General features: G+C 39.1%; 1 protein-coding gene across 3 annotated transcripts in view; it reads left to right on the top strand.

The window, feature by feature from the left end:
• Positions 1-27,734, top strand: part of LOC149166159 (beta-1,3-galactosyltransferase GALT1-like) — a 67,110-nt gene that overhangs the window by 4,731 nt on the left and 34,645 nt on the right. For all 3 annotated transcript variants that reach the window (XM_089432482.1, XM_089432483.1, XM_089432484.1), the window contains one exon: positions 1,776-2,744. In XM_089432482.1, coding sequence (XP_089288608.1) covers positions 1,952-2,744 — 793 coding nt within the window. In that variant the 5' untranslated portion in view covers positions 1,776-1,951. The remainder of the gene's footprint in view (positions 1-1,775; positions 2,745-27,734) is intronic.

The following is a 27,734-nucleotide window of genomic DNA, read 5'->3' as shown; positions in this document are numbered from 1 at the left end:
TATTTATTAGTGATAACCTGAAAATCCTTATTCCTGAATCCTAACTACTGCAAGAATCACAGTGCGTAAATTCTAGCTGTCACAAGATGTGTTCTTTAGCCCTTAACCTTGTTTCCATTGTTCATGATTTGTAAAATATGGACTTCCCAATTGATACCCAATCCGCTCTGGTTTTCCTAGCTGACCTGAATTTTTTTAAGATGTCATCTGCCAACTTCAAGGTCTGTGAACCTGGCTAATGACATGTATCATATTTGATCTTTGGTTTGGCATGACGATTTGCAATTTTTTTCAAAAATGCATCATACATTTCATCATAGTAATATACATATATATCAAAAGTACCACATCCAGGTGCCAATATACATGCTAGCTTGCTTTTTTTTTTTTCTGTTTATGGAAAAATTTTAAATGTTTCCTATGTTCTTTGGGTAGGAACATTTTCAGATACAAAGTTCTTACTTTAAATTGATGTCAAACTTTATACAGGCTGGTAGCAAAAGAGCTATTTTTAGACTAGAGATATATAGACGGACATAAATTTTCATTGCACTGAGAGTAGCGAGGTAGTATGAGGAAGCTATGTAATGTCCATTCCTAATGCTGACGTGACATTGGGTGTAAGTCGTATAACAGCATAATATGAATGCAATGTGGAGCATCCATGCGTATAAATCAGATTATAAAAAAATAAAAATAAATCCTTAGTGTAAGAAAAGAATACCAAACATTAATTAACAGACACACTAGTATAGATCCATCCTCGCTTGGGATCTGTTAAGCATAAAGAGATTTGCATCTCAATCTGTTTTCAATCTTCCCGGTGCTTAATAGATCCAGAGTTAAGATCTAGTTTGGCAAATAAAAAGGAACTGAATTCTACAAAACGCACTGAAGATGGATGGACAGTTTAGTGCTTACAAGAGGAATTAGTGTACAAGAGATAAAAGGTTGGGCCAACTAGCAACTCAAACTTATGTATAATCTAATGCAAAACATACTTAATAAAGGGAAATGGGCCTCATTATGACAAGATCTCAACATGCTATGGCTTCCCAATTCTCCTCTTAGTAATCCATGTCACATTTCACACCAGAAAGCTGTCTAGAACAGTGTTGCTGTTGAACAATTCTGGATTGCATCGGATGAAGCTACATGAAGAGGATATTCATCCCTTCTCTCAGAAGAGGCTTCATATATGCTGGTTTAAGTACGTGTTTCCTGAATTGCTAGTTCCTTAGCCTCCTTGTTCTCCTTTTCTCAGAATTAAATTGAATGTTTCTAGTATCATTGGTAACGAAGTGGCTAGACCTTTTTTAGTCTATGCTTGAGGCTGTAAACTTTTATTGGGCTAGCGCAGTTAACTAATAGCAGCATTTCAATCTCAAGAGAATCTACAGCTTCATGGAAAATACAAAATCTGGCTACTTGCTAGGGGATGTTTGAAGGGGAGCTTACCGACACACATACATACATATTTGTATTTATACACACTAGTATGAATCCATGTCAAGTAATTGACTTGATGCATCTTTCTCTCTCTCTCATATATATATATATATATATTTCATTGGGTTGAATTTGAAATCTGCAAAGCAACCTGTGGGCCCAATAGTGTCATTCTCTGCAGGCTGATGGGGCTCATCCTGCAGGGCCATACAAAATATTATACTGGATGAACAGATTAATGTTAAAGTTATCGTTTCCTCTTAAGTAATTATTTGTATAGATTTGACAAATGATTTATCTTACTGTAACATCTTCATGAACTGCAGGTCACAGAGGCAGATTATGTTCTGGATATCCCTTTTGAGACTCATTTTGTCACTGAGAGCTCAGACACTTTTAAACTGATCATACTGGTGAATTCAGAGTTGGGTGATCATTGAGAGCAATACCATTTGGGAGTTAAGTTCTACAGATGATATTTGGGTCAATACTGTTGTAATTGATGAGTGTAATAAAGATGAAGAAGTGGTCAGGAGGCTTGCTGATCATTTTTCTATTCATAATTTTGGTAATTGGGTTTAGCGTCATGGACAGTCATCTCTGGAGACAATCAGCTTTCAGTTTTCCCACAAACTTGAGTTCAGGCATCCTTCAATTGAAAGAGAATGAAGTTATTCATCCTACCCAACATTCAGAAAATAATACTCAGGCAGTTCATTCTCCAATATTTTCTACTGAAGAGCTTCAACACCTTTTCTCTTGGAAAAATCTTTCCAAAGAAGAGTCGCAGGTATTACAAACATGGAAGCATTTGAAGGACCTTATCCATCATAGAGAACTCTTACCTCAACAATCTGAGGCAGTAATAGATGCAGTTATTGCATGGAAGGACCTTCTAGATTCTATTGAGCAGGAGAAACTATCTAGGGCAATAGACAGTAACAGCCTTAAGAACAATACAAAAGAGCAGTGCCCCTATTCTTTAAGTGCCATGAACCAAACAAAACTTCAAAGAGATGGATTTAACTTAAAGATTCCATGTGGTTTGATTCAAGATTCTTCAATTACTTTTGTTGGAATTCCAACGGGGCTTCTAGGCAATTTTCAAATTGATCTTATAGGGTCACAACTTTCGGGAGAGACAGATCCTCCTATTATCTTGCACTACAATGTTCGTCTTCAAGGAGATAAGGTTACAGAAAACTCAGTCATTGTTCAAAACACATGGACTGCAGCAGGTGATTGGGGTGAAGAGGAGCGCTGTCCTCTGCCTGTTACCAATGGAAGACAGAAAGGTAATCTATGTGCTGCTCTTTCATTGCTTTTCTAGTAAAATAAGAAAGGATTATGATGATTGTGTTTGTTTTATAGTGTTATTTCCTTCACTCTTAGATAAGCACAATATAGCATATGGAATGGAGAAGAGTACTTTCATTTGCAGTCTTAGTGAACAATGATCCTTGCAGTCCTTCAAATTACCATAGCTAGAATAAGCTAAAGTGAGAATATTAAGAGGCTGATTTGTTTCTCTTGCTTAAGCACCAGGACATATGACAAAATGGTGTTTACAAGGTCTTCAAAGTTGGAAATAAAAAAGGGATCATTATATAATTTGTCATCCTTTTTGGTTCATTTTGGGGTGAGGAACCAAAGTTGTGGATTTATGGGGGCCATATTGAAGACAAATCTTGAAATCCATTGCATAGGGCCCAAATCCAAAAACTGATTGTTTGGGGTACAAAAATGCACTTCTTATGATAGAAAAAGAGAAGGGTTCATAAGCATAGTGGCTGACCCCAGGGGGTAGGACATGTGAATAGGTTTCAAAACAAAGTATTGTAGACTAAAAATGGAGTTCGTATGATAAAGTTATGGACTTTAGAAGTTGACCTGTCCTTTGCCCACCTTAGTACCGACTGGAAGCCATGACAACTCCCATAGTTCATACATGTGCAGATAGATACTTATGGTCTTTCAAGGAAATTCGAGATGGTCACAAAACCTAACACTAAGCAGTAGTTGGGGAAACGAAATGTCCCAAAGCTAAATCTAATAGTCACTAGGACATGTTAAAAAGTAATCCATAGGAAAAGAAAGGGGTTCCATGATTTGGATTATGTTGAGAACAAAATGAAGATAGAATTCACAATGAAAGTAACATAGATATATTGCAAAGAGTACAGTAATACAGTGAAACCCCAATTTTTTTAATAAATGAGATTAGTTCAAACAATGCACTATCCAAAGCAATACAAACTAGCTAGAATGGTGCTACCTTATCTCTAAGAAGGATGTGTTAGTTCTATGCTCATGAAAAACCCATTACAAGAGGCCAAAATTAGATTTTAACATAAGTCTAAAACCCTAAAAGGAAAAACACTTAATATTAACAACCCTAACCCTAAGAGATGAGGTGGCAAAGGTAGTGCGGACCCCAAGGAGCCTAGTTGATATGTCAACTTCCTAGGGCTGAAAGTTTTGTATACGAACTTTGTTTGGGGCATTTCTTGGACCATTACAAGGCTTCTTCCAAGCTCTATGTGTTTGGCCAGCTTGGCAATCAATCATAAAAAATGTATGGGAAGTGCCCAAAAATTGCACTGAAAGTTCAGGACTTGCCAAAGTATTATCAATTTGGCAAGGTGTGGGACCGTTTTTGAGTTAGTGGCAGGTTTGGGCCCTGGGGGGCACTTGTATCCACCTAGATCATTTCATTAATCTTGTATCTGATTTACTATTCATAGATAAGTAGAGAAAGACTTGGATATCAGAGTGTAGCAAAGGAAGTAGATGATCACTAGTTGATAACCAAGAGGTAATCAGCCCAAAGCTCACTAGTTGATTACCTCTCTGTTAGGATCGTTGCTTGCCAATATCTGGGGGCTCTCTAGCTTGTCATGCACTGAAAATCATATATAAATCTGAAAATCAACATAAGAAATCAACACATAACATGGATCCTTGGCATGCAATCAGAGATCCAAGGATAAAAATGGGTGATTAATTCGAAATAAATGCAAGAATTTTAGTCAGTAATCGACAAACTATGATAGATAGAAAGAACGAAGGTAGTGCATCGTAAGTGATTAAAAAATCAAAACAAAGGAAAAACTATCTATATCGCCGCATGGAAAATAAAATATCACATCCACGAGCCGAGAAGCTAAAGAGAAGAGCATGGTCAAAATAAATCAAAACAAAGGAAAAACTATCTATATCACTGCATGGAAAATAAAATATCACATCCACGAGCCGAGAAGCTAAAGAGAAGAGCATGGTCAAAATCTATCTATGTATTCTCCAAAAGATTGGTTACATCATAGAGACAAGATGAGAAAAAGCCCTACATAGAGTATTGATAGAGAGAATGAAGGAAATAAATGATAGAAAAGAAGCTCTGCTGACTACTCTCAGGAAAACTATGCCAAATAATGGCCATTTGACCCCTTTATTTATTTCTCTTCCTCCTAAAGGAGGTGCAAGTCTCATAAAATATGCCTAGGATGACTTGTGGTGAAGTGAGTGGAAGTGGAGGAGATATCGTGTGCCTAACCCATGGGCCTTGTTAGAAGTGATGCAAAGTGGAGTAAACAATCAGACTCTCCCATGTGCTTTGAGTGAGGTGGAGTGAATAGAGGTGATCTGGACCTAAACTCATGCGTTATCCTTGAGTCCTTCATGCATTCTCTCTAGTGGAGTGAAGTGAATAGAGAGAGAAGGCCATGCACTTTAGTTTAACTCCCTCATGCGCTTTGAGTGAGGTGGAGTGAAGTGGACAAGAGCCATGCAGTCTCTCCACCTAACTAGGGATAAACTCACTCAACTCCAACAAGGAAGTCTCATGCAAGCTCATGCACATTGAACTAAATTGAATTGAAGATGACTAAACATGAGTGAGGTTGAGTGAACTCTTGTCCAACAAGGTGCCCTGGGAAGAGACAAAGCATTTGCTACATCATTGCCATGTCACTGCCATGTAGCACATCCATCTATTCCACTTGTCACCCTGCATGGTGACCACCTCCTATAAATAAAATTGCCAAAAATAGGAGTTCCCCTAAATAGGAAAAGATGAAAAATGTTTAGAACTAGTAGGGGAACCTTGTAAATATAGCATGGCTAAAAATAGGTGCTGCAAAAAATAGAAGCTCCTCACATGTCAAAGAAATTAGGCTTATTGGATTCAATTTTCTCCAAGGAATCCGAATACGTGCTTAGAATCACCATGCAAGCTCTGGAACCCCAATTGTTAAAAATATCAGTGTCTTCCATGTTTCCTGGAATTAGCTCAGCAGAATAATGTATTCGCAAGTATCTCAAATATGCTATCACCTTTGACATGCAAGCCTCTAAACTCTAACTGCTAAAAAGAACAGTGTCCTCCAAAACTGATGAAAGTGGTTGTGAAATGTCTTTGACTCTAAACTGGGCTCAAATAATAAAAAAATTCTATGTTTAATCTCTATGAGAGTTGTCTCTGACCTGTGTGAAGATGAGTCTGACAGCAAACTCTAAGAGCTGAATCTGAACACCAACCTAATGAGAGTTGGTTGGCCCTTAACCCTCCAGTTGCAAGGAGCAGATCTGGGCTTTAACACTTCCGTAGCTATGTCTAAAGTTGGAGCCAAAATGGACATCAAGCTTATCAAGGTGAGAGTGATGTAGCAAAACTAAATCATTTGTTGTAGTAGCTAGAAGTCTAGTTTACTCTGCATGGCTTACGAGAAGAAAAGAGGATATCATTTGTTTGATTGAAGAAAAGAAGATATCATTTGCTCGACTTGGTGGGAAAGCTAAGTGGAGACACTTAGAATGGAGGGTGTAACTAAGTGTGAGATATTTAAGATGTCATCAAATACCATTTTTCCCTATTGGGTCTGAAGAGGACCATAGAAGTTGTGGGTGCCACTGCTAGAAAAAAAGGGAAAAGTGTAAAGGAGTACAATATTGAGTTAAAAAAATGAACCATTCAGTTTGGAATAATTCCCAAGAACCTTGATGTAGTCACTGAGCATTTGGGTAGTATAAATAGCAATTTAAGAAGACAAGTGATGCTTTTTAAGCCTAAGACCATTGATGAAGCCTATTGCAAGCATAATATATGGGTATAGACGAAAATAAAGGATAGCTAAGTGGTTCCAAGAAAATAGAGCATTAGGGTACTTATGAGGGAAAGAAGAGGAAAGGAAGAGGAAAGAAGATTATCACCTACACACGTTATTTCAAGGATCCAAACAACCACCATAACCATTGTAACATGGATGGCCATACCAAGGACAAGGGTTGGAAGCTACATCCTAAATTGAATCCAAGGAATTCCAAGAAGCATCCCAAAAAGAAGAACATGTTAGGCATGGATATAGAGAACCAAGTGGAGAGAAGCTCAAATGTAGACAAGAAGATTTCTTGCACTACATTGTGGAGGGAGGTGAACATGAGAAACCTTTATCAAAAGAAAGAGAACGAGATGACCAAACTCTTCCATATCAAGATCTAAGTCAATAAGACAAAGGTGGATGCTCTATTTGATTTTGGTTCATAAGTCGACCTCATAATAGAAGATTTAGTAGGTAAGCTTGGATTGAAAGTGTTAGAAAATTAGAAAGGCATACATTTTTTTCTTATGTTGATAATTACTTGTTATATTCTTGTAGTTTTATTATCTTCTCTTTATGTTCTTCTTTATCTTAGTTTCATCAAGTAATCATCAAAACAAAAACATGAATATCAACGATACTAGATGTAGGCACTCAGCCAAGGCTAAAACCCCTCTCTAGGGGAAAACCCAGTCAAACTCTTCCACTAATGAAATTGAGGTAGAGCAAGACCTTAGACCTGACCAAAAGACCTTCCTCCTCCGCCAAGTTAGCCTTCCAATATGATTCAACAAACTTTCAGAATACGTAGAAGAACATAAGCAAGAACACAAACGATATAATGGAAGCACCAAAACAAACGCACAAACAAGTTTCGAATTACTCATAAATTCTAATTTTCTCTCTTTTTCACTCTGCCTCTTTCATTTACTTTCAGACCTATATATACAAGTTTTCACATCGAGAAGCATCCTCCGATGGATATGCTATTCTTGAGCATATCTTTAAAAAATTGTACCTAAAGATTTACACAATGGAAAGTTGCATATGACCATCCACTAAGGTGGGACAATTGTCCTTATGAAGTTTTTCCACAGTGGAGATTCTTGTTCGAAGAACCCACTAAAGCCAAATGATTGTACTCCTAGTTCATTACACGTAGGAGATTCTTTATGGGAAACCCTCGAAACCCAATTATTGTACTTACAAAAGGTATAAGTCACATGTGGAACCTTTAAAAGTAAGATATTATAAGATTACATTATGTACTGCGGTCAGAATCATAATTTGAGTCACCGAAAGCATTGTCAAGACTGTAAACATCTTGTCCAAAGTCAGGTACAATGCCTAGAACAATTTGATTGAGCCATGGTGGAGCATGTTGGGAAAAGCATGCAGAAAAAGGTGAGAAATCCATGTGAGGTTCTAATTGATCTGGAGGGATACCAACTTCACCAAAGAAATTGACCAGACTGAGCTAGACTATCTTTTTCAATTAAAACTGTAGTGCCTTGGAAGACGAGATCAAATTCGAAGACATTATATGATAATGCAACTTCTTCCATTTCTTTCTGGAGAACGGAAAGAGTCCATTGGGGACTAGCATTGTTAAGAGAAGTTGTTCTGGGAACATACTGTGTCATGAGAAGATTCATCCATGAGCTCCACTGCCTGAATGGTGATACAACATCTTCATAGTACATAATAATGGAGACTCTCTCAAAAGCTTGAGCAAACTGATGTATCCCATAGTGTTAATTTTAGGTATGTTCTATGCTTAGAGAAATTTATTTCAATTTTCATAATTAGCTCAATATCTTTTTCAGATTACCAATCACATTGGCATTAAAGTAAACTGCAGATAGAACATAAACATAAATCGCAGAAGACAAGCCAAGATAAGAGGACACAAGATGTGGCACTACCCAGGGACAAACCCTAATGTGGGGAAGCCCTTGATCAATTCTTCTTATATGTTCTTCAATAGTTCAGCAGAGAGAGAGAGAGATATTACATTTACAATAGAAGTCAACACTTCGACTTTCTAGTTCATCTCTACATGAGATCAGTTGAAGACATGCTGCTTCAACTGATTCTCCAAGGTGACTCCTTCACCTATCATTGTGCTGCATCTCATCCACATGCTGCACCTCATCGTGCTGCACCATGCTGCACTCATCATCACAGTGCTGGACTTAATGACCATGCTATGCACTTCATGCTGCTGCTCCTGTCACTGTACCTTTCCATCGATGAATGCTTTTGACTTCCATTGCCAAAACAGACACCAGGTTCTTCTTGCGATCATGTATAAAAGAGATTTTGTAAATGAATCGAGTTACTCTCATTCAATTGAGGGGTAACATTTCCTACACCCTTTCCGGGATAGGCGGCATAGACTTCAAGTATAAGTCCACGGTTGTTTCCATCTCTATCAGATTCGAGAGAGCACCCTTCTATCCAATGGGGTGCCTTGAAGCACTACAATCAATAAGCCAGATTCTCAAAGAATCCGAAGGAGAGGGCCAATATAAGATAATGCTTCTTTATCTTATCAGAAGCAACATTTGATTCTTCATACCTAGAGTTCCTTGCTTTCTCTGAAGATTCAACCGTTTCCTTGATGACCTGCATTACCTGTCATTCCTCCGAACATTGAAGATGTCCCTGGAATGATTGTTATCATCATCAAGTGATGTGTCCCTACCTCGGACACTCCTTCACATAATGGTCGAAATTATTACAAACAAGCCATCTGCCTTTCCTTCCACTCTTAGATCCAGACTTCCCATTGGAGTGATCTTTAGGTAGGCCATCAGAAACTTCCGTTGCGCCATTCTGATAATATTCTCTACTTCAACTTCACCTTAGTGAATTTGAAAAGGGATGAGGAATCCATTGATCCTTTTGTCCTTTCCCAGCTGTCTTCGGTGATTGCTCTTTCCCTCTTTCTTGGGCATTGTCTTCACCTCACCTCTGATACCATGTTAATTTTAGGTATGTTTTATGCTTAGAGCAATTTATTTCAATTTTCATAGTTAGCTCGATATCTTTTTCAGATTAGCAATCACATCAGCATTAAAGTAAACTGCAGATAGAACATAAACATAAATCGCAGAAGACAAGCCAAGGCAAGAGGAAACAAGATGTGGCACTAGCCAGGAACAAACCCCTATGTGGGGAAACCATTGATCAATTCTTTTTATATGTTCTTCAATAGTTCAACGGAGAGAGAGAGAGAGATAGTACATTTACAATAGAAGTCAACACTTCAACTTTCTAGTTCATCTCTACATGAGATCAGTTGAAGACATGCTGCTTCAACTGATTCTCCAAGGTGACTCCTTCACCTATCATTGTGCTGCATCTCGTCCACATGTTGCACCTCACTGTGCTGCACCATGCTGCACTCATCATCACAGTGCTGGACCTAATGACCATGCTATGCACTTCATGTTGCTGCTCCTGTCACTGTGCTGCTCCAATCACTGAGCTGCTTTCATCACGGATCTGCACCCAATGCTACATTCATCACTGGTCTGCACTCATCACTAATCTGCACTCCTCATGCTGCACCATGCTGAGATTGCACTATGTTGCATCCAAATGCATGCTGCACATATCAAGCTGCATTGCTGCTCCATGCATCACCATGCTTGCAATTGTCCATGCTTTACCATGCTGCATTTCTGTCCCATTTAGACATGTTGTACCTTAGCATGTTTGGTGTACTAATGTGCTCAATTTGCTCCAACAGGCTGCAAGGAAAACTGATCCAAACTGGTCAACTCCTTTGACCCAACATCCCTCCACCAAACACTGCTGTCATTTGTTTGCACTGCTGTTTGCTGCACTCCTGGTTAGGGCACTTACTGCAGCCCTAGTTTCATCCCACAGTCAACAAACTAACCCTTTAAGGGCTGCGACATACCCTCAAAGGTCTCCTCCTCACCCACGTTGCTTGCTTAGGGTACTGTCCACCCTTGACAGCCCTCACGCAGCCTCTAGCTGTGTGCTATGGCTTGCGGCCTAGCACAACAGATTGCTGTAGCAACAGACCTCCGAAAATGTGCCCAAACAACAACGTATTTGACCCTTAGGAGCTCGGCCTAACAGTGATCCTTCTCGGCTCTCTACATAGCAAACTCAGACCTTGTTTACGTCACTGTTCTAGCCCTAAAACAATCCGCACTTGCCTCAGCCACTCGGCCTCCTGTAGCAAACTTCAGATCCCTTTCTTCCATGCTGTCCAGACTCCATAACTCTTGTTCTCTTCTAGGCTGCTACGGCTAGGGTATATCCATACCACCCTTAGGACAGTATAGAGCAGCGTAGAGCGATACCACACTTAGGACAACATAGAGCAGCGTAGAGCCTAGGGCTTGATATGACAATGGTTAGGTCTTCTTAGGATCTCAGATAGGCCTCCTCTATACAACGTATAGGAACCTTTCTTCAACTGCAAATATATGACTGTATTAGACCTTCTTTTGTTGCGGCTAGGGCATGACTAGATCCCCTTCAACTGCGGCTAGATGTTCCTCTCTTCAACTGCGTCTAGGGCACCTTGATTTGCTGCGTATAGAACCCTTTCTTTACTACGTCTAGGGCTTCTCCCTCTTGATCTCTCTAACCACAAAACCCAGACAAGTGGAGAGAGATCTTAGGAGAAGTGTGTGTGAAATGACTCTCAAGTCATCTCCTTTTATACTAAAACGTTGAGCACTTGTGGGGTTTATTTGGTTGCTGGCCGACCTTGATGAATTGTCTTATAACACAAATAAATTCATATCTCCATGAATACTTATCAGAATTGGATGATCTTTAGATCAATCCTACACCTCTTGATGAGAGGGATCCAAGAAAATTATCAGCTGCCATAAATAAGATGACCCACATGGAGTTTGGCCCTAGTTGCCAATTTAACACATAGTATTCAATCCAACTTATCCATGGGTCAAAAATATAGACTAACCGCTAATATGGGGCTCTCATCTGACCAAAGTAAACATGAAAATTATTAATATGGTTCTAGTTGATATTATAACTGTGGCGGCCTGTTAATGAATTAAACCATTTTTCTAAAATCATCCCTTGAATTTCAACTGGTAAGGCCTTTATCCTTGAAGTAAAACAATCCCAACAAAAGGTGTATGTACAACAAGGACACAAGTCAATAGAAGCTTTTTGCATGGAGGAAGAACTTTCACCAATCTCAAATTTATTCAACTCAAAATACTTGTTGGAGGCTGCTCCTTCCTTGGTGAGCAGTGTTGCGAACATCGCGATCGGGATTAAATCGGCGAGGGGAAAAAATCGTAAAAATTGGGAACAAATCGGTAAAAATCGGCAAAACGTCGACAACATTAAAAAAATATAAAAAATTCATTATTTTTTCAATTTTTAAGTATCTAAAGCATCCATGATTTTTTGACAATGTTTATGATTTTATCGCGATTTTTACGATTTTTTCATGATTTTTACGATTTTTTGGCGATTTTTTCAAAATGAAAAAATCGCTGATTAAATTTCCATGCCGAAAAAACTGCGATTTAATTGTGATTTTCGCAACACTGCTGGTGAGCAAGTCTGCTAAGTAATTTTCTTTTTGGCCTTGTAGACAATGTCAAAATCAAATCCTTCCAACCATAATGCCCATTTGAGAATTCTGGAGTTGCCTTGTTCAAGTAATCTTTTATTACTCAACATCCCTTTCATGTGCTTTAGATCAGTCTTAACAGTGAAATGAACACTCTTAAGGAAGAGTCTAAAACGTTTAATGCCCTTTTTTACTGCAAGAATTTCTTTATGTGAGGAAGGGTATTTGAGCTGAGGATTTGAAAATGTACCGGATGCATATGCACACAATTCCTCTCTTCTGGGATGATTTTTTAGAAGTATTGCGGTCTGTTGCCGCACAAAATGTCTAGGCACCGCGACAACGACTCAGATTGGGGGTTGTCACACTAATCCCCAATCACTCCGTTTGAGTTGTTTCCCAATAGCAGATTAAGCGGGTAGACCCTATGGAAAAGGAAAAATGAAAGATTAGTTGGGAACCAACCAACTTGGGAGACACAACTAAGCAACCAATACTTGTTTTAGATTGTGCAAGATTTTAAGGATTCAAAATGATTTGAAGAAAGTGATATCAGTGCCTTGTGGAGTCAACTATCTTGCGAAGAAAATAAGGTTCAAGTAAAGGATGAGAAACTGTTGCTGAAAAGACTCAATTGTCTCATATGCAAATGCAAAATTAAAACTATGTGAAATGCAAGGACTTGGTTAATTTTAGTTAAATGAGAGCCTAAAATTATTTTTGAAATATGTCTTAAATGTTACTTAACTTAAGGCTCAGAAAGGTGGTGATCTAAATGTGAAAGCAGGTACTTATACCAACACTGCAAAATGTAAAATCTGCACAAATAATTACTGAAATGCACAATGGATTGAAATGTAAAACGTTGGAATAAAACACCTTTAAATTCAAAAATTCATTTGTATGAAATACTCAACCAAGATCATTAGATGCATAAGTAAAACTAGATTAGTCCTACTTGCATAAGCATGTAAAAAACAAATGAACTTTAGAAATTAAACTAAATGTTTTAAACTCAGATCACATTAATGAAATATCAGTCTAGTAATCTGCTCTTACATCAAATGTTAAAACCAACAATATATTCTAAAACAACAGTCCTGTAACCATGCAATATTAAAAAATTTCTATGTATAACAACAAAAAATTTTAAATGACAAACTGATAACTACAATTCAGAAAATTTATGAGTTTAATTCTTTCTAATTTGTTGATGTATTTGATCTAAAAAACTCAGAAATAAACCACTGAACAACAGTAAAACAATTTTCAGAAGTTTGTTTGCAAAAGTTATTGAAACTAACTTCTATTTCAACAATTATACAACAATAAAAATGTAAATTAAATCTGTTGTTAAATTCAGAAAATTTCCGAGTTTAATTCTTTCTGATCTATTGATGTATTTGATCTAAAAACTCATAAAATTACTAAAAAAACAATGAAATAATATTCAAAAAATAACATGCAAAAGTTTCTGAAAGTAATTATATTTCTAAAATGTAATGCAGTGAAAGATGCAAACTAATTTGTTGCTAAACTTTAGATAACTAAAATTTTATGCCAGGATTAATATTTCTTTCAATTAAATCAATGAAAAAGGTAAGGGTTTAGAAGATGTGCACCATTCAGTCCCTAGGGGCTTGAAGACACTTGAAGATAGATTGCCCAAGTCACTGAAATTCTCCAATGCAAATGCCAAACTCAGAAAATTTTTCTTTTGAGAAATTTTAAGAAAAATTTAGTGAGAAAATTGTGTTGAAGAAGGTTGCAAAGATGAGAGGCCTGAGGGTGTAATGATAGAGGCCGAGAATGAGGTTGGAGATGGCCAACGCTAGGCCTTAAGGCCTTAAAAAAATTTGCCCACGATCCTTTTGAAATTTCTCCTCAACCTGCAAACAAAATGGAGATGCCCTTTGGGGCTTAGATCTCTCTCTGAAGTCCACAAAAATCACCTGCAATTTTCAGATTTGTCCCTGTACAAATAAAAGATAGGAAAAAACCCCAAAGCATGTATATACAAAACTATGAAATACCCAAAACCCCAATGAATTAAAAATTTGATATTTACAAATCTAGAATAATATTCTACACGATCTGCGGATCAAAGTCCTCTATTAGCTAGGTTTAAACAAATTTTTACACAATATTTAGAAATAAATTTGAAATTTTAAAGAGGCACAAGCCCAAGAAAAACCTTGCAAGTAAAATATTCTATAAAATGACATCAAAAATTAAAAATATAGTGGGCTCTTTTAGATTTTGTAAACTGAGAGTCAGTTGGTCCAGCTTAGGACTTCCCCAAAAGCCCAAATTTTGAATGGTAACTTCTATACACTTAAATATGCTTGTTAGATAAAGAGATTAAAAAAATGATCATAAAACTATCAAGAAATAGAGACACCTGTTACTTCTATCAAATTAAAATGATATTATAAAAAACCCAAAAATTTGTGTAAGATACCTGTACATAGATCAATCCTCAAAGGCTATTAACCAGCAAATGCAAATAAAAGCAGCAAAGTATTAAGAACAATATTACCATATAAATCTGAAAGAGGAACTGTAACGACCTATCTATAAAATAAATAAAAATAAATTATATTAATCAGTTAATAAAATAATAAAAATAAATTAAAGATAAAGTATTATATTAAAAACAAACAAAAGGATATTAAATCAAAAATCAATATACCTTTAAAAAAGAAAGAAAGAAATATATATATATATATATATATATATCACGTGACATGGGAAGGGTGTCACGAGAAGGTGAAGCGGTGGGTTGCAGGTGGAGGGAGCGACCACCGCCAAGAAACAACATATAAGGAGCAGGGAACAATTTTGAGAGGGGGAAGAAACAAGAGGAAAATTAGCACACAGATTTCATGAAGAACGATTGAGCTTTGCTTGTTTTGAGGTTTCTGGGCATGGGGGAACAGTTTGCTTCAGCTGAGAAGCTTACAACACTAAGTAAGCGAGGTTTTGCTCAGTGTGGCTGGGTGGTTTCGGTCTTTGGTAACCGAAGCAGGAGTAGTTTGAGCCATCATCAACTGTCGGTTTACAGGTAACTACTCTCATCAGTTTTGTCAGTTAAATTTGTAAAATTCAGCTAATTTTATCACAGGCTCATGATGTTTAATTTTAGAAGCCTTTAATGTTTTCTGCAATGTCTGTAAAACTCTGTACAAACCTTACATTAAATCTTGAATAGCCCTTACAGGAACACCACGATTTGAAACCCCAAAGTCTTTGCGTTTTATTAACCAGAAAAAAGTTACAAGAGATTTCTTAGAGCATGTACACGATTCAAAAATCGGATGCAAATAATGGAGAGAGGCCTCTCAGTTATAGGAAAATTCTCCAACGGCTAGTTGGTTTGATCCCTGTCAAAACAATCTCAACCGTTGATAAAGATCAAATGTTTTTTTAATCATCACTGTTGAAATAAGTTACTTTTTGAGGAAATTCAAATTTCACTTTTAATTTCCTTTTAATTAACTAAAAAATGATTATTTTGAGTTAATTGCCACAAAAGATGACTTTGTCTTAACTACTATGGCCCAAGGGTTCAAAATATCTTGAAATTTTCGATATTCCCTTGGCCGGGGACCTCCAAAAATTAAAAACTTTAAAACCCACGAATTTTAAATGTTGGAGATTTTTTTTTTAGAACCTAAATTAATTAAATTCCTGGCTTTAGCATTTTAATTTTTTTTAGCCAGAAATTTTAATTAATTGACTCATAAGGGGATTATTAATTTTTTCAACTCTCTAATATTTAGCCATGGTGTCTAACTATGAGGGACCATGCACTAAATATTTTTTATATGAAATATTACATTTCTAACCCATGAAGGGGGAACACCAGTTCGTTATAGAACCTCAATTATTACTCATTTTTGCGACACAAAATATGATCTAGTAGACTAAGTGACTTGTAATAAAATAATCTAACCAAATAGTTAGAATTATTCCTAAATCACTTTTACAGAGACTCTATAAATAACATTAGGACTCATTTAAAGTCCCGACGACAAAATCCACCATAGCTTTTGGGTGAGGCTGGAGGGAAAAACTTTGTCGATCATCCGTGTTTAGAAACACATATGAATCGGTGAGACTAAAAACCTCCTAAGAGAGAAATCATCATCAAAAAAATAAATTTACCTAGGTTGTTACATACATTTGTCTTACTAGGATCATTTACATTACAAAATGCAGAATGGGTTTACAAAACTCCAATTTACATATAGCTGATAATGATGAATCTGTGGATCATTTGAGTGCTCAGACACAATGAAAATCCATGCGCAAAACGATGTATAGCTATGGGGTAGTTGACATGGAGTGGTCAACATGACCCAACATGTATCAAAAGCATCAATCTCGAGGATAAATGGAAGATCTGGTTGAGGTAGAGACAATGGCGGAAACCACTGTATTTTCTGCTTGATTACTTGGACAACTATAGTCATTGCAGATGTCCATGGAGCTCCTGGTTTTAGACGTTGTTAGAGAATTTGAGTGTCACGAGCTTGCTCGGCATAAAACTGTTCGATATAATTTAGGGCATCGAAGAACCTTTGCACTGTCCTGACATCTGGTACTGGTCAGGAAATTTCAAAAGAGCAAGCAATATGTGAGGCTGAAGTTCAATCTTACCTTGTGAGATTATCAAACCAAGATAATCAATCTTTGTTTGTCCAATAATAAACTTATCAGGAGAGTGAGATAAAACTAAACCATGCTTATATACAAACTGGTAGAATATTTCTAAATGTTGTCTGTGTTGCTGAATATCTTTACTAAAAATCAACAAATCATCTATGTACACAATGACAAATGGTAAATCCCGAAAAATATCTTCCATCCTTTTTTGGAATTCAGATGGGGCATTCTTCAACCCAAAAGGCATCACTGTCCACTGATATTGCCCTCCTGGTACCACAAAGGTTGTTTTAAACCTGTCTTCTGGAGCAATGCCAATCTGCCAAAATCCACTTTTCAGATCAAACTTACTGAAGATATTGGCTTTAGCAATCTTAGAGAGAAGGATCTCCTTGTTTGGCAAGGGATATCTAATTGGGAGTAATGCATCATTTAGAACTTTATAATTGATTACCAACCTTTTCTTACCCCTTTTTTTGCTCTGAATGTTTGTTCACATAGAACACAGGACATGCCCATGGGCTTTTGCAGGGCTCAATGAGCTTTCTCTCAAGCAACTATTTTATTTCATTCTTGCAAAGTTCATGTTCAGAGGGACTCATGTGATTGATTGATGCTTCTGTGCTCGATGGGTCTGATCATCTTTAAAAGGAAAATTTACAAAATATTTCTCTCTAAACCAAAAGGCATTGGATTGTTCTGAAGTGCAATCCTTCTGGAGTTTGGAGACAATATCTTTTAACAATTCTTGGCCATGTAGGTTAGCATGCTTGATTATCTTTTGAATTTTTGCCAAGTCCTCAACAGATTCTTCAATAGTCTCTGGAGTATTTGGCTTAATTCGGATTGCATATTTGCTTTTAACTGGGACTGTTATCTTGGCTTGTTGCACAGTGAATGTAATAGCATCTTTGTCAACTATGATAGGCATATATTTCTTCACAAAATCTTGTCCCAATAGCATATCACAACCAGTATCATAGTTATACAGGGTGACATATACAATAGTAGATGCAAGCAATATAGGAAAATCAGGGGCAAAATAAGAAATCTTCATGAGCTGTTTGTTAACAGCTTTAAAATGCAACTGGGTAGGCTGCCAAAAGTAGGATGGAATGGATTTATACTTGCAACAACTACACATAGCTCCTGTGTCTATCTGTGCATCCAATTCATACTGTTTATAACCATCAGTTTTGATCCCAATGGGGATGACCATCTGATCTCCTATAGAACTGATATCAAGAACAGGTTTAGGAGATGTTTCTTCTACCTTAACTGCTGGTATATCTGCACGAGCTAAGACCAAAGCTGTAAACTTTGAATTCATTTCATCAAGTCTCTGAACTTGATGTTGAATCTGATCTGCTAATTCCATCATCTTCTTTTGTTTATTTTTTATATCTTCTTTTGTCTTTCGGATTTCAGCCAAAATCATTTCTTAGAACATGAGGAAGGGAGCGGTTCTAGGACAGAAGCATAGGAGGGTTTATACCACTCCTCAGGATCTAATTCTTCTTCAACATTTTGTGTCAGTTTTTGTAGCATTAGATGTGTTCTAGCCACAAAACTTTGTGGAGAGGCTAGAATGAACGAGTTCTCCAAAACCCAGAAATAAATTCTGGAAATTCCACCCATAAGTGTCTCAATTATATTATTAACCAAATTTTTAATTATTTCCTAAGTCTAAACTTAGGGAATATGGTTAATTAATCAGTATTAATTGAGATGTGGTGAGAATCATCTAGAAACTCACACGGATCAATAGGGAATTAATCTGGGCCATCGATTATGTTTTAATCTTGGCCGTTGGTGCTCCAACAGAATATTATAAGAAGAAGTCGATAGGTAGATGGAGAACACACCAGTGCAGATACTCAGTTGCCTAGGCAGATCAAATTTTCACAGTGGCTGAAGTTCAACAAGAGAAGATAGTGCTAGAGGGTGAGTTGCATGGGGGAGAGAGAGGGCATCAACAGTGTTTGAGAGTGCAAGATAAATTCTGGAAGGGTTAGTGTGAGAGAGGATGCAGTTCATTAGTGCACTACGCAGAGGATGACGTAGTGAGACCAGCATAAGGGCAGAGGGGCCGTTTCGGGGTCAAGGAATCACTGTGGAGAGTTAGAAATTTAATACTAAATTTCTCTCAATGTTTCTTTCTCTATTTTTGATGTCCAATATCTTGTACATGAATTACTACTAAAGAATAATAAAGAAACCCTCATCTGCTGCAACGGTTTTCCCACATTGGATTTTTTTTCCGGGGATGATTGTCCAAAAATAACTGTGTTAATATGCTTATATGTGTGTTAGCATTTTTCTAATTTTCCTTGCATTTATTTTTTCTCAGTATTTAATTTGTGAAGACTGCAGTGTATTTATTTCAATTTTTTCCGTAAGAAACTGCAAATAATTTATTTAACAAATAGAAGAGATAATATCAGTTACTGCAGTAGGATTCCAGACTTCGGATTTTTCACATGGTATCGGAGCATAGGTTGTAAGCTGGAGAGCTCAGTAGAAGAAAGAAAGAGAATTTCGAATCTCTGCAAAGGCAGCAGTTCGAAACCCTCTAGAGGCAGCGGAGCCCCTTAGGGCCAAGAGGGTCAGTTTTGAGGAAAAATTATTTCTCTGAGAGAGTTGACAGAGAATAAAATCTTCCAGATCGAAGATTACCAAAGACAGACGAGGTTGCAACAGTTTCTAGCTAGGACGCATCATTTTGCAGTAGGAAAATTGTGAAAATTCGGTGATCCGAATCCTACTGCAGTAACTAATAATATTTCTTCTATTTGTTAAATTACTTTAAACAAATTATTTGTAGTTTTCTACGACAAATATCAAAATACATACACTGCAGCTTTCACAAATAAAATTCTGCGGAAAGTAAATACAAGGAAAATACTAGCACATATATAACCACAATAACAATTATTTTTGGACAATTGTCCCAAGAAAAACCCAATGTGGGAACTTGTGTAGCAGATGAGTGTTTCTTTTATTAATATTCAACAATAATCTCCATACAAAACACAGATAGACAAAATAGAGGAAGAATCACTGAGAGAAATTTACTGGTGAATTTCTCACTCCACAACGTTTTTCTGACCCAAAAGAGGACCTCTTGCCCTTTCACTAGCCTTTTTGCGTCACCCTCTGCGCAATGATTGCGTAGGCCCTGCGTCAACCCTTTGCACTGATGATTTGTGTCCCTTCTTTGTGCTGTGCCCTCCAGATTTGTCCTGCACTCTGAGACTATGCTAATGCCCTCTCTCCCACCTGCAATTCACTCTCTGACTTGACTTTCTCTTGCCGAAATTCAGGCACTAAGAAAATTGATCTACTTGAGCAACTAAGTATCTGCCCTGGTGTGTTCTCCATCTACCCATCGACTTCTTTTTATAATTTTCTGTTGGAGCACCAACAGGCAAGATTAAAATATAATCGATGGGTAAGATTAACTAAAAATCAATCCATGTCTTCTTCTAGAAGATTCTCACCATGACTTAACTAATACCCTTTAATTAACCAGATTTCCTAAGTTTAGACTTAGGAACCATTAAAAAAAGTTAATTATTTTAATTAAGTCATTTCTAGGTGGAATTTCTAGAAATGATTTCTTGGTTTTGGAGAATAGATGTATTCTAGCTTCTCCACAAAATTTTGTGGCCAGAACACATCCGATGCTACAAAAATAAACAAAAATTAGCGTTGAAAAGGAAAGGAGAAATAACACAGAAAAATCATGGATAGAGTCTGCAATTAGGAAGCCTCAAAATTGTCTTCCAGATTGGAAGATGAATTTGCATGCTTGTCAGGTTCAACATCATCTGGTATCTGGAATATTGATAGTCAAGCTTCATCTCATATAACGAGAGTTAGAGAATATTTCTCTAGCTATCAGGAGGAGGAGATGGACTTCTAGATTACTATGGAGAACAAAACTAAATGTACTCCAATAGGGAGAGGCACCATAGAGTTTCAAACTGAAACAGGAACTAGCACCAGTGCTACTAATGTACTGCATGTGCCAGGATTGGGTATGAACCTAATTTCAGTGTCTCAGTTGTAGGACAAGGGGTATGATGTACACTTTGTAGGGAAGAAAGTGTATGTCAAACACTCTAGCTGGAAGAAGGTGAGACAGATTGGAGCTAGAAGCAACAGGTTATATAGGTTGCAGATTGATTCTCCAATGGCACTGATAGGCAAGAACAATAGCAACGGGAAGGAGCTAAACGAACTATGGCATAGGAGGATGGGACATTTACACCATGGAGAACTTAGGATGCTCTAAGAAACTGTGACAAGTGTTTTGTTCTTAGTACTGAGCACGACAACGTTTGTAGAGGTTGCGTACTTGGGAAGTACGCTAAGGCAACATTTCCTAGAAGTGATAACAGAGCAAAAGGCATGTTGGGATTGATATACTCAGATATTTGCGGCCCTATGTCCACCAAAGCTATTAGTGGAAGTGAATATTTTGTCACATTTATTGATGACCATTCCAGGAAGACCTGGATCTATTTTCTAAAGACCAAAAGTGAGGTCTTTGATCGATTCAGAGAGTTCAAGGAACTCATAGAGAACACGACAGGGAAAAAGATCTAGGTGTTGTGTTTAGATAACGGTGGAGAATACATTGATAAAGACTTCACAAGTTTTTGTGCACAGGAGGGCATCAAAAGAGAATGGACAGCTCCATACAACCCTTAGTAGAATGGAGTAGCAGAGTGGAAGAATAGAACAATAGTTGGGGCTGCAAAGGCTATGTTATATGACTAGGATTTGCCTAGATTTCTATGGGCTGAGGCATGTAACACAACAATGTACATTCAAAACAGAACACCTCATAGAGCATTGGGGAAGAAAACGCCAGAAGGAGTCTTCACAGGGAAGAAGCCTGAAATAAGTCATTTGAGGATCTTTGGGAGTGTGGCCTACTGTCACATCCCAGATGAAAAACGAAGTAAGTTAGATCAGACTACAAAGAAGGGGTTCCTCGTAGGATATAGCGAAACCTCAAAGGCATACATGATCTACATTCCTAGTAGTAGGAATATTGTAGTAAGGCGAGATGCAAAGTTCATGGAAGACAAAGCTTTCAGAAAATCTCGAGAGATGCCTGCAGGAGATCAGTCAACAGAGGTTCCGTTAGTCCAGCAGCAGGGACAACAAGTTGGACAAGCAGGAGGATAGTTGCAGGGGTCAAGCACAGTGACCAGTACCAACATCTCCTCAGGAGTAGGAGATCCAGGAAGTTCTCAGCAGATAGAGCAACAAGAACAGGAGGAGGAATTGACTGAACCTCCCACCACCAGTGGTAGAGCCAATAGGGAAGTGTGCCAGACCTTGAGAAACGCAGAGGAGTTTGTCGGAGCTCCCAGGACAGATAAAAGACAACACAGGCAGCCTGCCAGATATCAAGCCTTGATAGCTCAGGCTACAAAACCTTCCATTTTTCAAGAAGTTGTTCAACATCAGGTGTGGATGGATGCCATGGTAGAACAATACAACTCTATCATGACAAATGATTTTTGGGAGGTAAAGCCTCGTCTAGAAGATAGATCAGTTGTAGGTTCCAGATGGATCTACAAGATCAAGTATGCTGTAGATGGCAGTGTGGAGAAGTACAAGGCTAGATTTGTGGCAAAGGGAATAGACTATGTGGGTACCTTCGCCCCAGTTGCCAAATATACCTCTTTCAGATCCGTCATATCCCTAGCATCACAAATGGGATGAGAAATTCACCAGATGGACGTCAAGACAACATTCTTGAACGAGGTGATAGAAGAAGAGGTATACATAGAGCAGCTTGAAGGCTTTGAAACTCATGAGAGACACACTCATGTATGCAGATTGAAGAAAGCCCTATATGGGCTCAAACAGGCACCCAGGGCATGGTACGGATGGATTGACAATTACTTGCAGCAGTTGGGATTCATCAAGAGTGATGCAAATCCCAATCTCTACTATCTGATGGTGGAGAATGAGCCTCTCATTTTGGTTTTATATGTAGATGATCTGTTTTTGACAAGATCATCGAGGCTCATAAAGGACTGCAAAAGGAACCTTGCAACAGAATTCGACATGAAGGATATGGGGTTGATGCACTATTTTCTAGGATTGGAAGTATGGCAAAAGAATGGGGAGATCTTCCTTGGGCAAGGGAGATATGCTACAAAAATTCTGAAGAGATTCAGAATGCAAGACTGCAGACCCATGGCAACACCAATGATTACCAACTGGAAGAAGATAGATGCATCAGGGGACAAGGAAGTCGACCCCACCTTGTACAAACAGCTAATTGGGTCACTCATGTATCTGGTCAACACTAGGCCAGACATTTGCTTCACTGTCAATACCCTTAGCCAGTTCATGGTGGAACCGAAGAGGGTACATTGGGTAGCAGCTAGGCACATTCTCAGGTATGTGTGTGGAACAGTCGGGATCGGGTTGAAATATACTCGAGGAGATGACATTAGGTTGAGCGGATTCACAGATGCAGATTGGGTAGGTAGTTTAGTGGATAGGAAGAGTACCTTCGAGTAATGCTTCAGCTTTGGATCAGGGATAATCCCTTGGCGTAGTAGGAAGTAGAAGTCAGTAGCACTGAGCTCAGCAGAAGCATAATGGCGGCCAACACGGCTACGTGCGAAGCCATATGGCTTAGGAAATTGCTGGTGAGTTTGTTCAAGAAGAAAATGGGAGCGACCAATGTTTACTGTGATAATTAGAGTTGCATAAAATTATCTGAGAATCCAATATTTCATGATAGGTTGAAGCACATTGATATCAAATGTCATTTCATCAGAGATTGTGTTCAATGTGGGGCAGTCCAGCTGCAGTATGCCCCTACAGGCGATCAGGTAGCAGACATACTCACAAAAGTTCTAGGGAGAGCTAAGTTTATCCAGTTCAGAGAACATATGGGTATGGTGGAGAATCTGTTTCAATAGATTCTCAACAATAACAGTTGAGAGGGAGTTGTAGTGTAGATGCAGTAGTTGACAACGGTTCAACAACAACATAGATGCAACACATATCAAAGTTGCGCAGTAGTTGGTGGGTAGCAGCAGCCAGACATCAACAACGTGACAGGAGATGATGCAGAGACATGTGTCCATTAGGTCCACATAGGATTAGCCTCCCCCTCCCCTCGTCCACACCTTGGGTCGGGCCTTGAACAACACTCAGAGGTTGATGCAGCTAAAAAGAAAAGAAAAAGCATAATTCGGCCACTCTTAACAGGAAATGTACCACAAAATGCAAAAGATGGCCGGGACATGCAGATTTAGCACGTGGGCAAAAGCCAAACATGAGCTCTGCCCCTTACATATGTCCATCACCCTGGTTTCTATGGGCCCTAGATGAGCCCCTTCCATCATTAAAGAATCCATGATTGTGCCAACCCCTGGTGGGCAATGAATTGGCCCACCTTAAGGGGGTACCCACTGCTATATGCCACACAACATGATCTCATCCCCTGGAACCCTGAGAAGTTATGAAGAGAAATCAATCAAAGGCAAAAGGCATATGAAGAAGGTTGGAAAAACAAAGGTCGGGGTAACCCTTGTACCATGATTTTCTCCTTCCTACACTCATATACCGAGGTGTGGGATTCCCTGTTGGAATTTCTAACTATTAGAAATCCTTCCTGTACTTTCTGTTTTATTTATTCCTACTTGTTGTGTTAATTAACAAGTTATTTACCATGTAAATACTGAAAATAAATACAAGTACAATCTCAACACATACAGATCATCAACTGAAGGAAAAACAAGCACACAAGTAACACCATTATTTTTTGGATTAATGTCCTCGAAAAAACCCAATGTGGGAAAACCGGTGCAGCTATCTAAGGGTTTTATTATTAAGTAGTTTCAGAATACAATCTGGGTGCCAGAATTGGCTTACCTAAACAGAGAATGCCCTCAACAGTAGTACCTCTCAGTCGGAGACAAATATCGGCCCCAATCTGGCCCACGAAATCTCCCAGCGTTAGCCTCCAGGGTCTGCGTCAACCTCTCTGGCCCAACATCAACCTATTTGGCCCAGCGTCAGCCTCTCAGGGCTCTACGTCAGCCTCTGGAGCCTCTCGTCTCCCACGCTGGCCTTCCATAGGCTCTGCACAACTCTTGGTTGGCTCTGCGTCAACCCTCTCCCGACTTTTGCACTGATGCTCCCGGTACTATCTCTGCCTCTCTGCTACTGCATTCACTGCCCCTCAGCTGCAACTCAGATCACTCCTTTGATTTCCTCAACAAGCCCTGCCCTAGGAAATCGAATTCTTGATCAACTCGGTGTGTCCTCCAACTGACCCTCAAGCCTCTGGCTCTTCTTATAATTTTCTCGTTGACAATTCAACGACCGAGATTAAGTCCCTAATCAACGGCTAAGATTAGGTCTGGTTTGATCCATGACTTTTAGACCATTCTAACTTAGTTTTATATTAATTCACATTAATATTTTATTTTATATTAATTCACATTAATATTTTATTTTTCCCTAAGTTTAGACTGGGGACTCCATTAAAAATATTAATTATTTTAATATCTCCCAAACTGGTTAGATTCTGCCCAAACCATTTCTAGGTCTTGGCAATCTCATGTGCTTTAGCCTCTCCACCAATTTTCAAGGCTAGACCACATTCGATGCTACCCCAAATCAACACTCCCTCTTAGCGAGGACTGTGCTCTAGTAATATTCCTCACTGAGTGTCACCCTAATCATCCAACATCGGTCCCTGTGCTGATGCTAGGCCTGTTACCCAACATCCTCTGCACTGCTGCATCATGTACTGCTACCCATGGCCTTGCCACTGCCACTGCTGCATCCGTATGGCAACTCCCTTTGCATCCGTGCTGCTGCTCATGGCCCTGCCACTGCCATTGCTACATCTGCACTACATCCCCTCTCATCATGCTGCATCGTGCTTCTCATAGCACTACCACTGCTAACTGCTGCACTGCAACTCAGTTACTGAGAAGTAAGTAACTGATCTCCCAACTTTGACATCTCTGTCAGGCTAGAAGCACTCCCGATGCTGAAGCTCCCTCTGTCACTGACAAGTGCTCTCTCTCTGACCTCTGCGTTGCTGCAACAACTCTATGCCTCTTGCACTATTGCCTCACGCTGTCCTGGGACTCCTGCACTGTAGCCCTCTCTGTTGCTACATTCGCACCTTCTCTACCGACATCTGCCAGTCCTGCTATTCCTCTTCAGGGCTCCCGTAGCAAGGTATAATCCAGGAGGTTGGGTACCTCGAGGATCCTGCCCCTCATCACCTGTAGTCCGTTTGACTATAGCTCGATGTCTCCCCACCTCTTCTCTCGAGTTGCATGAACACTCATGGCACAATCGTCATCAGTCTCCACTTCCTTCTCCACCTTAGCTGGCGCAGCCTTGGTCTTAGAAGCCTCTCCCTTGCTCTTCTATCTAGGACACTAGTTCGCATAATGTCCCAGTTCCCCACAATGGAAGCACTTGACCTTGGAGAGGTCCTCATTTCTTTTTTCCTGCTTTCCCGCAGATGTGAGAGCCACATCTTCTTCTTCCTCCTTCTTGATTCTGACCCCTTTTCCACTACTCCCCGCCTTGGACACCCATCTGATTTCTTTTTGACGAAGAGCCGCCCACAGTTCCTCCCAATCTGGAAGGCTCGTCCCGCCCAGTATGCTCTGGACAATTACCTCCCAATCCTCTGAGACTGCGTTTAATGCGGTCCCTACGAAATCTCCCAGCGTCAGCCTCTAGGGTCTGCGTCAGCCTCTCTGGTCCAGCGTCAGCCTATGTGGCCAAGCGTCAGCCTCTTGGGGCTCTGCGTCAACCTTTAGAGCCTTTGCGTCTCCCACACTGGCCCTCCTTAGGATCTGCGTAGCTCCTAGCTAGCTCTGCGTGGCCTCTAGCTGGCTCTACGTGGCCTCTAGCTGGCTCTGCATCAACCCTCTCTCGGTTTCTGCGCTGATGCTCCTGGTACTATCTCTGCCTCTCTGCTATTGCAGTCACTGCCCCTCAGCTGCAACTCAGATCACTCATTCGATTTCCTCAGCAAGCCTTGGCCTAGAAAATCGAATTCTTGATCAATTCGGTGTGTCTTTCAACTGACCCTCAAGTCTCTTCTTATACTTTTCTCGTTGACAATTCAACGGCACAGATTAAGCCCCTAATCAACGACCAAGATTAGATCTGGCTTAATCCATGACTTTTGGACCATTCTAACTCAGTTTTATATTAATTCACATTAATATTTTATTTTTCCTTAAGTTTAGACTTAAGGGCTCCATTAAAAATATTAATTATTTTAATATTTCCCCAACTGGTTAGATTCAGTCCAAACCATTTGTGGGTCTTGGAGATCTCATGTGCTTTAGCCTTTCCACCAATTTTCAAAGCTAGAGTACATCCGATGCTACCCCAAATTAACATTCCCTTTATTATAGCTACCCTTGTACCATAACATGTGGTTTGGATGATTCCCTTGATCCCCATCCCGTTCCATCACTTTATCATTTGCCACCTACCACTTGAAGGATGTACCATGGACATGTCGCCCCCTTTAAAAGATCAAACCACCTAATAGACTCCTTGGTTAACCCCCTTATTGAGCTTGGAGACACTTGTACTTGCCAAAGCCTTTGATGGAAGAGCATGCTACCATGAAGTGCCCCATTGATTCCATGACTTATAAGCTCTTTTACTTGATTATTCTAATGATTTGTTATCTTAGAGGGCGAGGGGGCGCATTGGATCTTATGTAGGATTGCAGGTGGGTCTCTATTTGGGTCTTGGTCTCCCTATACGGGGTCCTAGCCCTCCAGAAGGCCATATTGGCACTTGTAGGGTGAGCATTGAGAGCCATGCGCCTCCACCATAGCAAAGATTACTTTATGGATCCCCAACACCGATCAGTGATTGCTTGT

The sequence above is a fragment of the Pinus tabuliformis genome, chromosome 5_1 (assembly GCF_031772625.1).
Source record: "Pinus tabuliformis cultivar Carrire ecotype Pingquan chromosome 5_1, CPIR1, whole genome shotgun sequence".
NCBI classification, from domain to species: Eukaryota; Viridiplantae; Streptophyta; class Pinopsida; order Pinales; family Pinaceae; genus Pinus; species Pinus tabuliformis.
The sequence above is the reverse complement of the archived record's forward strand: the minus strand, read 5'-3'. Positions and strand labels throughout refer to the sequence as shown.